Below are 16588 nucleotides of genomic sequence, written 5' to 3'. Positions count from 1 at the left end.
AAATAGGCGGGGCGGTGGTACCTACCCGCGCGGACTCACAAGAGGTCCTACCACCAGTTGCTGTTCGTTAGTCTCGCTAAAACTCGAGAATGGCTGGACCGATTTGGCTAATTTTGGTCTTGAATTATTTGTGGAAGTCCAGAGAAGGTTTAAAAGGTAGATAAATATGAAAATGTTCGGAATTAAATAAAAACAACAATTTTGTTTTCCCTTTGATGTGTTGCCTGTCGGACGGATTCCTTTTGTTTGTTTTAAGTTTATTTTATACAAAAGTTTAGGTCTTTTATTTATCGATTGAGGTAATACGAAGTCTGCCGGGTCAGCTAGTTCTTTATAAATATTTTGCAGTGTCGAATAAATTCTTTTTTAAAAAGAGTTCGGCCTTCTCACTACTAACAGAACGTAACTTCGGGTCACTGGCAATATCAGTAGACGAAGACCAAGAGGCCACAACCCAAGCAAATCCATTGTCAACATCAAGCTGCATGATAGTTTTTTTTCTTACCTACCTACCTATGCTAATAGCCTTGAGAGGCTATATCAGCGTTACCCTAGCGTTTAGGTGAGCTCTCGGGGCTCAAACCAGGAGGTGTTGTTAACACTGGTCCTAGCAAGAGCACTGCTTCGGAAAATCTATCACCGGATCGGAAACGCGACCCACTGAGAAATCCGGCGAGAAATTCAATGGGCTGTGTCTATGGGTGATACTCTCCATGACGCGTAGAACAGACACAGATGGAAGAGCTAAACGAAAGACGAGGCACAGAGATAAATTAATCACACATTGAATGAGTTTCGGTAATGAGGAAGATGAAATACTTCTGATGATGCAGAATGGTTCTTTCGACCCATGCGGACTCACATTACCTTCTACAAGTTATTAAATGAGAAATTTTATTAAGAGTGACTTTGATTTTACAATCTACACCTTAGAGGTTGTTCGTGACTCGTTTTATTTAGTAAATAATTTATTAAAATAAAAAAAAGAGCGCGTCACACTATTTCAAATGCGATTTTCATTGAAAAAACCGGAAAGCTTAATATAATTTCATTTATATTAATTAGATAAAATTAAATTATTACTAACAGATTAATCTTACTTAGAAATATATGTGCTGCCATCTATTATCAGGTATGTATATTATCGCTTCACTGTAAATTATTGAATTAAGATACTATGTGCTTTTACAACGCCAAAAACTTAATTTAATGTTTTATAATAAAATTAATATATTATGTACTTATATATTAAATTATTTACTCTAAACCGAATATTTTATTACTATGTTAATTATTCAGGGATTATAAGAAATGTTAGTACACTAACTCAATAAGTATAATAATAGTAGTAATAGAAGATTAGTAGAAACCTTATTAAACTAGACACTAGATGGAGTTACACAATTTAATACAATTCAAATTGATGTTTAATTGTTTTTAGCTAAGTCTATTTTTGAACTTAAATGTTGAATACCCATGTAGGGTCCACTCCAGTCCAGTGTGGTTAGTGCGAGTTTTTTTAACGTTGTCGATACCGTAAAATTAGCTCATATTTGTATGGAATGGAATCGTTTGCCTACATTTGCCGCTAGGGGCGCTGTTCCAACTGCATACAAAATTGGGTTAACTTTTACGCTATAAAAAACTCACACAAAGCACACAGATCGGAAGCTCTAACCTAGAAGTTGTTTATCTGGATCGGACTACGTAAGTCCAACTCCAAGAAATAGGTCAATCGTCGAATCCAACTTTGATTGGTAGCATCCGTAAAATTAAAATCAATTGCTTTTATAAGAGTATTTAATTTTCATCAACGGTTTTATAAACTGACTGTATGTGAGCTGTCCAATGATAGTTGCAGTTATATTCGGTGTGGTTCACGGGCATCAAGTACGCGGCGTTGGCAAACGGTATAGAGTTCAGTTTCCTTCGTGTTTCATTCAGCACTTCGGGAGGTAGAGACTGCTCACGTGATAAGATCCAAGCTAGAACTAAAATAATAGAGACGTTAATTTTTTTTTTATAACAAAACTAGGTTCAATCAATGGTTACTGCCTGATTTGACTCTTTAATAAAAGGTAATGACCGATTTTTTTGGGAGCATATAGTCGTTAATTCTTCTTCTTATATTTAGTTGCTTCACTCATGACAGAGACATCGTGATGTAATATTGAAAGGAACAGGTTTGATGTGTCTTAGGATGTCTGCTCGTGGCCATCTTTGCTTATTGTGTGCGTTAACTTATCTATGCAATAAAAAAAAGAATAGCCTATGTAGCTATTAAGAAAAGTTACATAAAATGTATTTCCTCAATCAAGGCTTACGGAGAGTACTCAACGGTTGAGTTGTGCCCCTGGTATTGCTGACGTCCATGGGCGACGGTAACCAATCACCGTCAAGTGAGGCAAATGCTCCTTCAGCTTACAGCGAAGGCAATAAAATGCACCAATCTCGTGATACTCACTGTATTTCATGTCCATCTGAACATTGAATTTGCAGCCGAACAATATCGCGTAGTTATTGTAATCTGTTGATATAACTGACAGTGGAATTCCAACGGGATCTGTTGAAAGATAAAAAGAATGGTCATAAAAAACGCTTATGTGAATACAAATGCTAAATTTTCGATTGTGTGCAATGGGTTCATTTAGGTACTTCATGTTTCAAAGTAGAAACCGTACTTATATGGTGATGTTAAAAGGTAGAATTTTTATTTTTTTATTGCTTAGATGGGTGGACGATCTCACAGTCCACCCGGTGTTAAGTGGTTACCGGAGCCCATAGACATCTACAACATAAATGCGCCACCCACCTGGAGATATAAGTTCTAAGGTCTCAGTACAGTTCGATGTAGCTGCCCCACCCTTCAAATCGAAACGCATTACTGCTTCACGGCAGAAATAGGCGGGGTGGTGGTACCTACCCGTGCGGACTCACAAGAGCTCCTACCACCAGAGCTAGTTCGCAAACTTAAATAATTTATTATTATTAGTGCTATAACCCCACAGCCAGCAGCCGTGAGACTAATAACAAGAAAACAACTCTTTCTCACCAATATTGCTAGGCTGGATATCAAATATAGCTTCGTCGCCAGGATTGTAAGAGCTGTTCCGGTGGATAATGAATCGGATCCCGTCTCGTATAAAAACTTGTTCGATCTCCACTTTCCTGTTGCAGTATTGAAAACGTTTGTAAGCGCAGTGCCCTTTATCCTCGAACCAAGCGGGGAATCTTTCAATCTCGAACCATCTGCCTAAAAACTAAAAAAAAAGGAGCAGTCACAGCTTGTGGACATTGATTCACGGACACAGCCCACTGAGTTTCTCGCCGGATCTTCTCAGTGTGTCGCGTTTCCGATCCGGTGGTAGATTCTGCGAAGCACTGCTCTTGCTAGGGCCAGTGTTAGTAACACTTCCGGTTTGAGCCCCGTGAGCTCACCTACATGTTAGGGTGAAGCTGAAATAGCCTCTCAAGGCTATCAGCATAGTTAGGGAAAAAATAGTGGACATCAGTCAATAAGTACTTTTTTGCTCGCCTATTAGCCAGTAGACTCTAAGGGTTGGTTCTGGCTTCACCAGGTCTGTAGGCGAGCTCACGGGGCTGATCCTGAGAGACTGATAAAATCTGCTCTAGCAAGAGCTTCGCTGCATCTACCATCAGATCGGAATCGTGACCCACTGAGAAGATCCTGTAAGAAACTCAGTGGGGTTTGTCTGTTGCACATTGAACCCTTCATTCCATTCGACGAGTTCTACGAGAACGGTGACCGGTGCTTGAATGCCTAAAAGCGCCATGAGTAAAAGCGCCGGGAGGATCCGAAACGACGTGCTTATGGCGACGGAGACTGTTTGTCGTTCGGTTTTCTGGATCTGATATGTAATTAGAGACGGCCACGATAAGAGGGTTATCGTGTGGCACCGCTTTCTCTAAAACGCATCTGACTCGGCCAAAGAGTACTGATTTTAGTATTATTTTATACGAGACCAGCAGTCCCTTTTTTTTAATCAAAATTTCTCTCTAATTATTGCCGTGCTCATGGCATAATTTCTTCCACGTATAATCCGGCGATTCAGGAAGTGCTATGACGTATTTTTTTGACACGAGTCCTTTACGGCAGGCAGTGGCTTGGTTAACACCCCTTTTTTATGTCCTCGAGCGCTAACGACCATTCACCATCAGGTCAGTCAGTGTTCTTCTTCTTCATTATAACGCAATAAATTAGACTTTTCTACAAGAATTACTTGGATCGCTATCAGAGCACACGGGACATTCCAACCACCCTGATTAATTCTGCCGCGGAACAAATTTGCGTTTCGCTTTAAAGGACAGCCATTAAGACTTAGAGCTCTTGTTTCATGGTGGGTGGCGGCATTCCTATTGTGACATCTACGGTAACCACTTAGCACCATGTGGACCGCGAGCTCTTTCACCTGTCTACCCAATAAACAGAACAAAAATAACCTTAAGTCGATTTTTTTATTGCCCTTGTAGACAGACGAGCATGCGGCCCACCTGATGGTGAGTGGTTACCGTCGCCCATGGACTTCAGCAATGCCAGGGGCAGAGCCAAGCCGCTGCCTACCTGCCTATTCATTTCAAACGATATATTTCAAAATAATTATGTACCTAACACGTGTACAAGATAACCCACGAAAAAGTAACAACGTAATGTTTGTAAAATTTAACATAATGAAATCTTTCATAGGTTTGCGCACTGTATTTTCTAGTATACTGGCCTGCCGTCAAACACTTGCCTGTTACACCAGTAATGTGTGAAGTATACAAACAAAGCTAACAATAAATTTGTAGTAAATATATATATATATATATATATAACTAGCGACCCGCCCTCGCTTCGCTTCGGAAACTGCAATTTATTATTGATTTCTCCACTATTTAATGGATGTTATTATACATATAAACCTTCCTCTTCAATCGCTCTATCTATTAAAATAAACCGCATCAAAATCGGTTGCGTAGTTTTAAAGATTTAAGCACACATTTAAGCGCATAGGGATATAGTGGGATATAGGGACAGAGAAAGCGACATTGTTTTATACTATGTAGTGATTATATACAGTAATTGTTTGGTGTCAAAACTCACTCGGACCAAATCGAAATACTCCATCGTTTCCACCTCAGGGCATTGCCCGAACTGCAGAACCTGCCCTCCGCTGGTATTCACTAGCACCACCACGAGAAATAAGTTTACTACATTCATTCTTAACTATTTGATACAAAACTGTCTTGTGCTAAATGTTCTGAATGATAAACGAAAAGTTTTTATCTTACTCATTCGAAGATAAAAACGATATTTTTGACAGATGAAACCGGTGTTTCGTTATTGCGATTGAATTTATTTATCTTTGGCGATTTTGTCGGCCGGTACTGTGAAACTGATAGAGATTGACCTAAATATAAGACCTAAGACGTACCTACGCATATGTAGCGACTATGCCGGAGTACGAATCATAAGCGACAATTTTTGTAAGTACTATATAATCTATGTATCTATTACTACTAGACAAATATTAATAAAGACAAACAATATTCAATATATTCTCAATTTGACTACCGACTTTAAGCAATAACAAAAGTTTGACGATAAACAAAGAGTATATGTGTGGGTGTGTGTCAAATACAGTTATGGTAGTGTGTGTAATGTTTTTTTTTATTAATTTAATGTATTTTTAATGCATAATTAACAAAAAATATTAACATTGTGCACTTCTTCTCTATATTCTCTATAAATGTTGAAAATTTCATACTCCTCCGTCCACGCAATTTTCGTAAAAAGGGATACAAAGTTTTTGCTTCACGTATTAAGATACTATTGCTTAAAAAGTGTTGCCAGAATGATTACACGGTGTTGGAATATTTATTCGCTCGTTTAATTCTTATTCTTAGTTCTCTGTCTACAAATGTCTTCTTTTTCTATACGTCATCTCTACTCTTACACCGTTCTCTCGCATATCATATTTCAAAAGTTCTTCTTCTTCTTCTTATCAGCCCACAGCCGTCCACTGCTGGACATAGGCCAGTTCAAAAGTTCATCCTGGTCTTTTAAGAGGCCCTATCTTATTTTTAATTTTTTTTATTGCCTTTGTAGGCAGACGAGCATACGGCCCACCTGATGGTAAGTGGTCACCGTCGCTCATGGACGTCAGCAATGCCATTTTTCATTCTTCACATCATTTACTTTCATAGCCAGAGAATAAATTCGTGTAAAATGAAAACTAAAAAATAGCAAACCGAACTAAAAATTTAAATTATATTTTGTGATTCTAAGTCGCAATCGTCAGAGTAATTAAATTATTAAATTATCATCAGTCTTTGATATGGCTGCAAATTTTTATGTTAATTGGTCGTCTTGAAGTTGGTGTAAAATTACGTTACGGTGTTTGAATGCGGCTGGCAAGTACCAATTTTTCTAATGAAATACGTACCTACGTAAGAAATGTTCACGATTGACTTCCACGGTGAAGGAATAACGTCGTGTAATAAAAATCAAACCCGCCAAATTATAATTTGCGTAATTACTGGTGGTAGGACCTCTTGTGAGTCCGCGCGGTTAGGTACTACCACTCTGCCTATTTCTGCCGTGAAGCGTTTCGGTTTGAAGGGTAGGGCAGCCGTTGCAACTATACTTGAGACCTTAGAACTTATATCTCAAGGTGGTTGGCGGCATTTACGTTGTAGATGTCTATGGGCTCCAGTAACCACTTAAAATCAGGTGGGCCGTTAGTCCAACCCATTATGCAATAAATAAATAAAACAGAGACTTAACACACTGCTCAAAGCAGGCGGTGACATTTACGGTTTTACGGCATTACGGCAGTTATTGATGTCTATGGACTCCCTTAAAAACCAATTAACAGCAGCTAGTAAAATTGGTGTGTGTCCTGTTTTAGGGCGATGGATTCCAAAGTGGTCTACAAATTAATCAGAGGGAGAGAAATATGTTCCACTAAAACCATCACAAGTTTAATACACAAAAAAAGTTTGAGTACCTCTGGCCTCTCGTATTGTTCGAAGTAACTCACTTATCATAAACTCTTTTTCCTCTTTTTAACCGACTTAAAAATGAGGAGGTTCTCAATTCGACTGTATGTTTCTTTTTATGTTTGTTACCTCATAGCTTTCGACTGGGTGAATCGATTTTGATGATTCTTTTTTTATTAGAAAGTTGACGCTTCCCATGTGGTCCCATTTTTTCCCAATTTAGTCCAGCTTTGATAATGGTATGCACGAGAAAACCATATAAGTATTAAATTTGCATTAAGTACGTGCGCGATAAATAGATGAATAACTCAATAACTCAATATCACGCCAACCGATTTCGATGATTATTGTTTTTAGTGTATATTCATTTGTTTTGGAATATCTTTTTTTTTTCTATTTGATGTCGGTTTTTGTTAAAGCATGTCTATTTATACAATTGTCCGGTCGCACACTTCAGTTCAACAGATGACAGAGCTTCTAAATATTTTTGACACTAATCACGAATTAATGCCTCTTCGGTTGTCTCAAATGCCGTGACGCATGATGCGTCTGCCTATTTACGAGTATTACCCTACTAATAAAATCATCATGGCCGAATTTATGGTACCATCATTTGTCATTGCGTCTATATTAAGACGAACAAATAACAAAAGTCGACCTCATTTTTTTGTTTCCCAAATTACAGTAATTGTTGTATAGATCACGAGTAATTCAAACAAAAACGATTTAGTTTCCGATTCCTTAGTAAAAAAATGTGCGATTTTTGAGGATTTATTGTGTTGTCGATTTTTTTGGGCTGCTCTAAATAATTGTTATTTTGTTTTTGTTTGTTATCAGTAGCAACATTTTGTTTGTTTTACTTACCTGCTTTTTAATAGGTTTGCAGACTGCAATGTCCTTGCTACGGCTACTTAGAAAACTTAATCTCAGGCATCAGGCAAGTAATAAGCTGTATGAACTTTTTGCTGGCGGAAGTATGATATAACGATCAGTAGGTACCATCGTCATGATAGTCCGTGTTACGCGCAATTTTCTTCTTCTTCTACGTACGCCTTTATACTACTACTAGCTTTTGCCCGCGACTTCGTCCGCGTGGAATAGTTCACAAATAATGCTTTATTTTAGAACAAATTTGGTCAGCATAAAAAACGTTATAGTGAGGCAACCTTAACATATAGACATAATTATGCTGTCGCGGACTTTTTTTTTTTTAGATCTTTTAAAGGGGAACAATTCTCTCATACATTTATTTGGCGAAACTTTAACCGTTTCCGCAGCGCATGTAGCGGAAGCTCTCGAAAAGGAAAAAAACCCCGATTTTGCAACATTATGTATTGGTGCTCCGTTTGTTTTAGTCTTAGCGTAATGTTAGCCTTCCTCGATAAATGGGCTATCTAACACTGAAAGAATTATTCAATTCGGACCAGTAGTTACTGAGATTAGCGCGTTCAAACAAACAAACTTTTCAGCTTTATAATGTTAGTATAGATAGTCGGCACAATAAGTCCTCTTTTCCCATTCAGGCCTATCATACGTCTGCACTGGGATCCTTCACGCGTTGATGCGTTCCAACTTGAGATATTCGTAAATAGTTTTTTTTTTCTTCTTTTCAAATGAGCTCACGGCCGATCCGTAGAGAAATACCATTTGTTCCATTCTTTAAGTTGAAACGCATGGCTGCTTCGCGGCAGCAATAGACAGGATCGTGGTAGCTATCCGTACGGGTTTACTTTACGCCATACCAGTGGAAAATCTCGGTCGCGACTTCGACTTTAAATTTCAAGGTTGAGTCTTTGACCTTCAAGATAACTACTTAGTTTGTAATCGTTGAGGACTTCAGTAGTAACTTGACCCCAACGTTGAACTTGTCCACCCAACTCTTCTTCAACCCGTGTCTCCCCAATGCTGAGTGTAGGTTTCCTCGAATGCACACCATACGGCTGTCTGGTGTAGTGGTAAGTGACATGGTCACTACACAAGGGGGTCGCGGGCTCGAATCCCGCCAAGGGAAGATATTAGTATGATAATTATAAATGTCTTATCCAGGGTTATGGATGTATATTAAATATATGAATGTGTATAATAAAAATCTTACATTTATTTCCGTTATCTGGTACCTGTAACACAAGTTCTTTACGAACTTAGCACGGGACCAGTTAACGTGGCGTGATTGTTAGTAAATATTTATTATTATTATTTATTCTCTTCGGTCTCTTGCCTTTCTCATCCAATCTCTACCAACTACTTTGACCAGGTCATCGGTCCACCTCGTTGGCTGTCTCCCCACGTTACAAGGTCCAGTACGAGGTCTCCACTCCAGTACTTTTGTGCCCCACCGATGGTCAGTGCGACAGCATATGTGGGCGGCCCACTTCTACTTTTTCCGAGCCAACTAGATAAATGTTATTTTTAGTCTAATTTCGATAGAATTTCACGTGACCTTTACCGCATCTTCATACAGTCCGACAGGTGGATTGTAATCTTCTTTTCCCATTCACAAAAAAAAAATAGGTCTTACCGAACTGTGTTCCGTATCGATGCTCACAATTTCTCCTCAATTCTGCCGTGTAGCAGTAATGCGTTTCGGTTTGAAGGTTGGGGCAGCCGTTGTAACTATACTGAGACCTTAGAACTTATATCTCAAGGTAGGTTGCGCATTTACGTTGTAGATGTCTATGGGCTCCAGTAACCACTTAACACCAGGTGGGCTGTGAGCTCGTCCACCCAACTAGGCAATAAAAAAAAAATCGTTTCAAATACCAAAATTTTATTAAAAGACAAATCTAAGCTTTCAATTTACGTGTGTAAAAACGAAATTCCTCTAAACAAATCTCCGACTGAACGCCAGTCGAGACTCAACAAAAAATACCTTTTATAAAACAACTTCTTGCTTAGGACGCTCAGTCAATGTCGGTATATGATCGCCACAAGTTCAATTTGTCGGCGTTATTTAACCCAAAATGTTGGTGTATAGTTTAGTATTTTTTTTAATTGTCAACAGTGACGCAGTGGTCAGGAATGAAACGTGTCCTGTGGTGACTCCAAGAGAATTAAATTGGAAAGACGTAAGGATTTCTTTTACCACTTTGGGTCTACAAAAACCTTTTGTGTAACCACACGCGTAACACTAATGTATCTCACCGAGTTTTCTCGCCGGATCTTCTCAGTGGGTTGCGATTCCGATCCGGTAGTAGATTCTGCGAAGCACTGGTTTTGCTAGGGCCAGCGTTAGCAACACCCTCGGCTTGAGCCCCGTGAGCTCACCTACACGTCAAGGAGAAGCTGAAATACCCTCTCAATCTCAAGGCTATCAGTATAGGCAGGGAAAAAAAAAACATATAAATCAACTTCTTGCAGCATGGTAAAAGCGAAATTACCGTTGTGATGTCCACGAGCAGTAACCACTTACGCCAAGCAGGTCGTATATTTAAAAGCAATTTTTTTCACAGATGGACGGAACATGGTATGTGGCAGCGGTCGCCACAGACATGCAGGTCCAGGGTGACTGCGCGATGATAATCTTCGACCACCAGGAGACCCCAGACGTTTCCATCAGGTGGATCACCAACAACACCGCTTCCTTCTATAACGGCTCTGTGGCTCTGACTCCTGATCCAAACGGCAATAGTGCAGGCGGTGATCTTTTACTGGTGACCTATAATGGTTAGTTTATTTGTTCATTATCACGTGCTCTGGTGTAATGAGCCAGGTTTGTTTTTTATTGCTTAGATGGGTGGACGAGCTCACAGCCCACTTGGTGTTAAGTGGTGGCTGGAGCCCATAGACATCTATAAGGCAAATGTGCCACCCACCTTGAGATATAAGTTCTAAGGTTTCAAGTATCAAGTAAGTCAAGTTACAACGGCTGCCCCACCCTTCAAACCGAAACGCATTACTGCTTCACGGCAGAAATAGGCAGGATGATGGTACCTACCCGCGCGGACCCTCAAGAGGTCCTATCTACCACCAGTAAGAAATGGCTATTGGAGTCAATTATAAAATACATTTTTTTTGTTTCATTAAATTTTTATTACTTAAAACAAAGCTTCTAGAGTCTATACTATCAAAACATCTATTCTTCATTTTAAGAGATTTAATTTGATTCTAAAATGTATGTAATCAAAATTTTTGTTATATTAAACAATTGAACGTTCACTCAGGATTTTAATGTCCCCGAACTTAAGAATCCTGAAGTATTATGCACTTCGCTTTAAAAATTGTTAAAATTTTCCTGCCGGGCATAAGAGGACGGTTTATTTATTGGGCAAAATATAATTGGTGATTAATATTATTAATATCAGTATTATATTAATTAATAATTAAACAGTTGATCTTTCGATTGGGGACGGTGAAAGCGTGATAATTTTCCTGTCAGACGTGAGGGGGCCGTTTATTTGCTAATATAATTGCTCACTCATGAATAACCGATTCTGAATTTATTTTTATGTCCTTTATAGACAACAAAACGGAGACTTATTCGTTTCTGGACATCAACTACGAACATTATGCTGTCGTGTTCGCATGTTACAACAACGACGATGGTAGCAGCACATGTAAGTTAAAGTATTTTTACTGGTGTTCTTTAACGCTGGGGAATCTGGATACCCGGTCGAGGGGGGTAATGGACCGGGCTCTGTCGGAATCCGGTGCCTCCAGGGATTAGGAATGAGACGAGGAGGGCCAAGGTCCTCCACCTCCCCCAATTCCTCGCAGGAGACTAGGGTTTGAAAATGGCGCGGGAGGTACTCGCCCCGAAAAACCAACCACCGACTAAATCCCATCGAGCTCCACCACTCCAGCTAGACCAAACCTACGCTACCGCAGAGTACCGACACCCAGCTTATTTCTGACGTGAAGCAATCACGCGTTTCAGTTTGAAAGGTAGGGCAGGCGTTTTTTTTTTTTTTTTTATTGCCTTTGTAGGCAGACGAGCATACGGCCCACCTGATGGTGAGTGGTTACCGTCGCTCATGGACTTCAGCAATGCCAGGGGCAGAGCCAAGCCGCTGCCTACCGCTTAATACTCTCCATAAGCCTCGTTTGAAGAAGGACATGTCATAGCGCTCGGGAAACACCGTGGAGGGGAGCTCATTCCATAGCCGGATGGTGCGTGGCAAAAAAGATCTCTGGAAGCGCACTGTGGATGACCGCAGTGGCTCCAGGTAGTATGGATGAACTCTACTCCGGTGGCGGGCGGTGCGATGGTAAAAACGAGATGCCGGTATCATCTCGAATAATTCCTCAGAGCACTCCCCATGGAACATACAGTACAAAATACAGAGGAAACCGAAGTTTTACTGTAAAACTGATACTTAGAGTTCATGTCTCAAGGTGGTGGCTGCGTTGATGATTGCTTTGCTGATGTCTATAGGCTCCGGTAACCGTTTACCACGCGCAGCGAAATATCGGCAAATCATTAAAAATTTAAAGGAACATCTATAAGAAACATCTTCAATGAAGGAATATTTATAATAAGCTATCTAATCTAAGGCTGTAATAAGGTTGATAGTTTGATCTTATGCGTTGTGATGGAGTCCTTTCGTCTTATGTATACACTTCACTGGATTTGGTGACGTAACTTTACTTGAGCTGCAAGCTCGGCTGCCTATCGATAAAACGTAAGTGAAATACAAACAACAGAAACTGTTGTAGACGAATTTCATTAAGCCCTTCACACTGCTGAAACAATGAGTTAAGGACTACCCAAAAAATTTCCGTTGAAACAACTCGAAGTGACAAAACGTTCTGATGCCGAGTCAAGCAATCAATTGGTTGAATGGACAGAGGACGCGGTCGGACGGAAAGTCATTACTACAATGTTTTCAATCAATTAATTTTGTTTGCAGTCTTAGATAATCCGTCATTGCTTCCTCGTGTTCATTATCTTCCTGTTTAATTTTTTGTTTATCGTTTGATTCGTCTTATTCACTTTCTAGCTTTTGTTTGTGACTCCGTCCGCGTGGAATAGTTACTTTGGTATAAATCTAAATTTTACCCCCCACTTCATTTACGTAGAAAGTGACAATATTTTTGAGCTATAGACTGTTAAGGAGCTATTTAAGCCTCTATTTTGAAACATTCTTTATTGGTGCTTCACTTGTATTGGTCTTAATGTGATGTTATATAGCCTATAGCCTTCCTCAATAAATAAGCTATTTAATACTGAAATAATTTTTCAAATTGGACCAGTAATTCCTGAGATTAGCGCGTTCAAACAAACAAACAAACTCTTCAGCTTTATAATATTAGTATAGATTAACGGGCCTTAAAGGAGTCGGGGAATAATGTTGAACATTACTAATGCGATGGGTTTTACCAAAATTTTTAATAACAACAAGCTCTCGATAGCGTTATTGGTAAGCGCTAGGATTTTTAGATAAGAAAACGAGCTATAATCGAAATAGGGTATACATGTTTGTCTGCTCCTAACTGGTATTTAATTCCTATGTCGATATAGGAATTATTAGCGCCGACATATCAAGAACTCATTGTAACTAAAAATCGCGGTAAGAATCCATTAAATAATAGTGTTCATAATGTGGATAACAGTAAATGTTCAAAACAATTTATAATGTACTAGGGATCCCTAATTTTTTTCAAAAAATATTATAGCCTATGTTACTCGGGAATTGTGTAGCTTCCAAACAGTGAAAGAATTTTTCAAATCGGTTCAGTACTTTTGGAGCCTATTAAATACAAACTAACAAACAAATCTTTCCTCTTTATAATATTAGTATAGATAAATCGCTAAAAACTAGAAATCCGTTCGTTCAATATTCCTTAATGACGACAGTATATTTTGACTCTCAATAAGTTTATAGCCGGAAGACACGATTACCCGAAAACGGCTTCCACGATTATTATTTTTTCTTTTTTATTGCTTAGATTGGTGGACGAGCTCACAGCCCACCAAGTGGTTACTGGAGCCCATAGACATCCACAACGTAAATGCGCCACCCACCTTGAGATAGAAGTTCTAAGGTCTCAAGTATAGTTACAACGGCTGCCCCACCCTTCAAACCGAAACGCATTACTGCTTCACGGCAGAAATAGGCAGGGTGGTGGTACCCACCCGCGCGGACTCACAAGAGGTCCTACCACCAGTAAAAAACGAGATAATATAATATAATTAATATTAATATAATATTATATATAAATATTATTATAATATATATATTATTATAATAATATTTATATATTAAATTATTAATAATTATTATATTAATAATTACTAAGCTTCCAGTTGCTATTTTATTAGTTCACATTACTTTCATCTTGCATGTTTTATCCGAGAAGCTACCTCGTTAGAGAAAAACAAAATCTTGCATCGGCAATAAAAATCTCCTTCGATAGACGCTACGAATGTTGTTGTCCGGAACTTGTAGTGCAAACATATCTTGTAAATTACATTAGAGCAATTAAGGTTCTTTCCGGACATCTTATGAGTCCCTCTTCTATAGTACAGTTTGAAACTTGGACCTCTAAGGAGGGCTACGGCGTACTCGTTGTGCTAACAAGTACCATTAATCATCTAAGTGAACTCCACCATCATCATTAAGGCTAGCTAATGAACTTGAGAAAAAAATTGGTTTTTTTCTTCAAAAATATGAAAAAAAAAATTTATAATCTCCAGATGAAATTTGGAAATTGACCCGCACGCCACACCTGAAGGACACGGACGCCGTGAAACTAGACCAGGCTATAGCGAACTACAGTCTCCAGGGAACACCGTTCATCAATTTTAATAATACAGAAGACACTTGCCGGATTAATGCTGGTAGACAATTGGATGCGTCGACTCTCATAATGACGTCAGCGGCTGCGATCGCGCTGCTCAGGCGAATGTTCTAGATGGAATAGCGAATCGGACCGCTCTTAATACTGTTACGCGCTGGGGTCCGGGATAAAAATATGTTCCACCAAAGTACAACTTAAAACTGTATTAGCACTTAAAACACTTCACAAACACTTTAAAATTCTCAATTCGCGTTTTCCGCTTCGCTTCAGGTGATCTGTTTGCTCTTTTGCTTCGAGTAGTTCCGATTACTAACTGCATACCATTTCTGCAACACTTTTATAGTCGAGACTAAATCTCTAGAATCCTCGAGAGTATTCCACACAAGTCGAGTATTGTATTTTTCCGCTATCTGACAGTAAATGGCGTTGTACTTCTCGAGCGTTCTAGATGCTACTAAATCCTTCTATATTCGTTCGGCTATTCGGCGATAGATGGCGCTACGCTTACCGGCGTAGCAATATGTTGATCGCGCAACAATTCGGGTGGAACGTGACGTTGTTTGTGGTCAAAATAAACTACAGTCTAGCCATAGGGCTTAATTAACTTAAATGATTAGGCACATTTGACATCTTTATTAATGTTTAATTTGACTGGAACAAATGAATGATCGTCTTTGTATATCTAATTGATACAAGAGTTTTATTTATTAGAATATACAACTTTTTTTGTAGGTTGTGTATAACTTAAATTTGTAGGCATTGATTATTCAGCGCTGGCTAGATTTAAATTGGTTAGTAAAGCAGAAAACTTAATGTTTATAGAGGCATATTGTGCATACATAATGTTTTTGGCAATAAGTATTATTGGTTCCGAATAATGTCTTGTGGACAGCTGGAACGGAATTCAGAACCCTATCCATAAGTCAGAGTCTAAGTTGTAGAAAGTTAGAGCATCAAAATTTTGACCATCAATATTTGGATTAAGTGTAAATCAATTTTAACAGTAATTAACTAAAAGACGGGTGTTATTAAATTATTTATTTAAATTTAAAATATTATGAATATTAAAATTAAATTATTTTTAAGCTATAAATGAGTAATTTTATTTATTTTTCAAATGTAAACCTAAAAATTTTTCAATAACAAATGTTTTAAGTTCTCTTCTGCAGAATTATATTGCACTGACATCTAGCGTAACATTCAAGAACCAAAAAACTTGTTTAAACTGTGGAATGATCTCAGAGCAGTAGTTCAATGTATTGAAATAGATGGCGCTGTTTTACATTTAAAGTCTCAAGTTTCTATTTATGTTAATAAATTATAGGAAATTTAATGGTATCACTAACTACCAAATAAAGATATAAAGTTAACGCAAATACTATTATTTAGAAAGATCAGTGTGCTTAGTGCGAGTTTTTTAACGTTCTCCATAGCGTAAAAAAACAATGCCCCTAGCGGCAATCGCAGGCAAACGTTCCAACTCCATACAAATATGAGTTAACTTTTACGCTAACGAGAACGTTAAAAAACTCGCACCAAGCACACTGTTCTTAAAAGTTTTCCTTTATGATCATTCTAGTATCTCCTTGATGATCATTTCTATTTGGAATTTAAACTGGTTCAACATAATTCTCTGTTGAATTGGAAAATTCATGAATTACATAATATTTTTTATAATAAAACGCCCAAAACGTGATAGTACTACCATAATTATTACGAGGCACAAGTAGCACTACTGAAAAGTAATAAAAATTCTACTACCCTCGACTAGTCCAACTACCTCGAATGCGGTTCCTTATAACAGACTTCCGTATCCATAAAGCAGCAAACTTCAAAAGTTTTTCCGAGC

The 16588-nt window shown here is 38.4% G+C and overlaps 3 protein-coding genes across 4 annotated transcripts in view; 2 read left to right on the top strand and 1 right to left on the bottom strand.

Moving 5' to 3' along the window:
* The window catches only part of LOC114243932 (N-acetylneuraminate lyase), a 275732-nt gene that overhangs the window by 217338 nt on the left and 41806 nt on the right, over positions 1–16588 (top strand). The gene's annotated exons all lie outside the window — the stretch shown is intronic.
* Positions 1783–5477, bottom strand: LOC149499820 (apolipoprotein D). The gene is made up of 4 exons (XM_089738574.1): positions 5105–5477; positions 3053–3260; positions 2465–2563; positions 1783–1991 (listed from the first exon to the last, which is right to left on the bottom strand). The coding sequence occupies exons 1-4, from the start codon at positions 5219–5221 to the stop codon at positions 1801–1803; spliced, it is 615 nt and encodes a 204-aa protein (XP_089594700.1). The 5' UTR covers positions 5222–5477; the 3' UTR covers positions 1783–1800.
* Positions 5371–15064, top strand: LOC114243977 (uncharacterized). 2 transcript variants are annotated; one of them, XM_089738573.1, is made up of 4 exons: positions 5371–5487; positions 10452–10665; positions 11460–11555; positions 14636–15064. In XM_089738573.1, exons 2-4 carry the CDS (start codon positions 10452–10454, stop codon positions 14851–14853), a joined length of 528 nt encoding a protein of 175 aa, XP_089594699.1. In that variant the 5' UTR covers positions 5371–5487; the 3' UTR covers positions 14854–15064. The 2 variants fall into 2 exon arrangements, with proteins under 2 accessions (XP_089594699.1, XP_028031447.2); XM_028175646.2 differs by lacking the exon at positions 5371–5487 and adding an exon at positions 9910–10067.

This window comes from Bombyx mandarina, chromosome 25 (assembly GCF_030267445.1).
Source record: "Bombyx mandarina strain Sakado chromosome 25, ASM3026744v2".
Classification (NCBI taxonomy): Eukaryota; Metazoa; Arthropoda; class Insecta; order Lepidoptera; family Bombycidae; genus Bombyx; species Bombyx mandarina.
Note: the sequence above shows the minus strand (reverse complement) of the source record. Positions and strands in the feature narration are given on the sequence as shown.

Coding starts and splice junctions, on each gene's coding strand:
- LOC114243977 (XM_028175646.2), top strand. CDS start 9,963: ATGTTGGTGTATAGTTTAGTATTTTTTTTAATTGTCAACAGTGACGCA. Junction 10,068..10,451: donor GAGAATTAAATTGGAAAGAC/GTAAGGATTTCT, acceptor TTTTTTTCACAG/ATGGACGGAACATGGTATGT. Junction 10,666..11,459: donor TTTACTGGTGACCTATAATG/GTTAGTTTATTT, acceptor TGTCCTTTATAG/ACAACAAAACGGAGACTTAT.
- LOC149499820 (XM_089738574.1), bottom strand. CDS start 5,221: ATGAATGTAGTAAACTTATTTCTCGTGGTGGTGCTAGTGAATACCAGC. Junction 3,261..5,104: donor AGTATTTCGATTTGGTCCGA/GTGAGTTTTGAC, acceptor CTTTTTTTTTAG/TTTTTAGGCAGATGGTTCGA. Junction 2,564..3,052: donor TATCCAGCCTAGCAATATTG/GTGAGAAAGAGT, acceptor ATCTTTCAACAG/ATCCCGTTGGAATTCCACTG.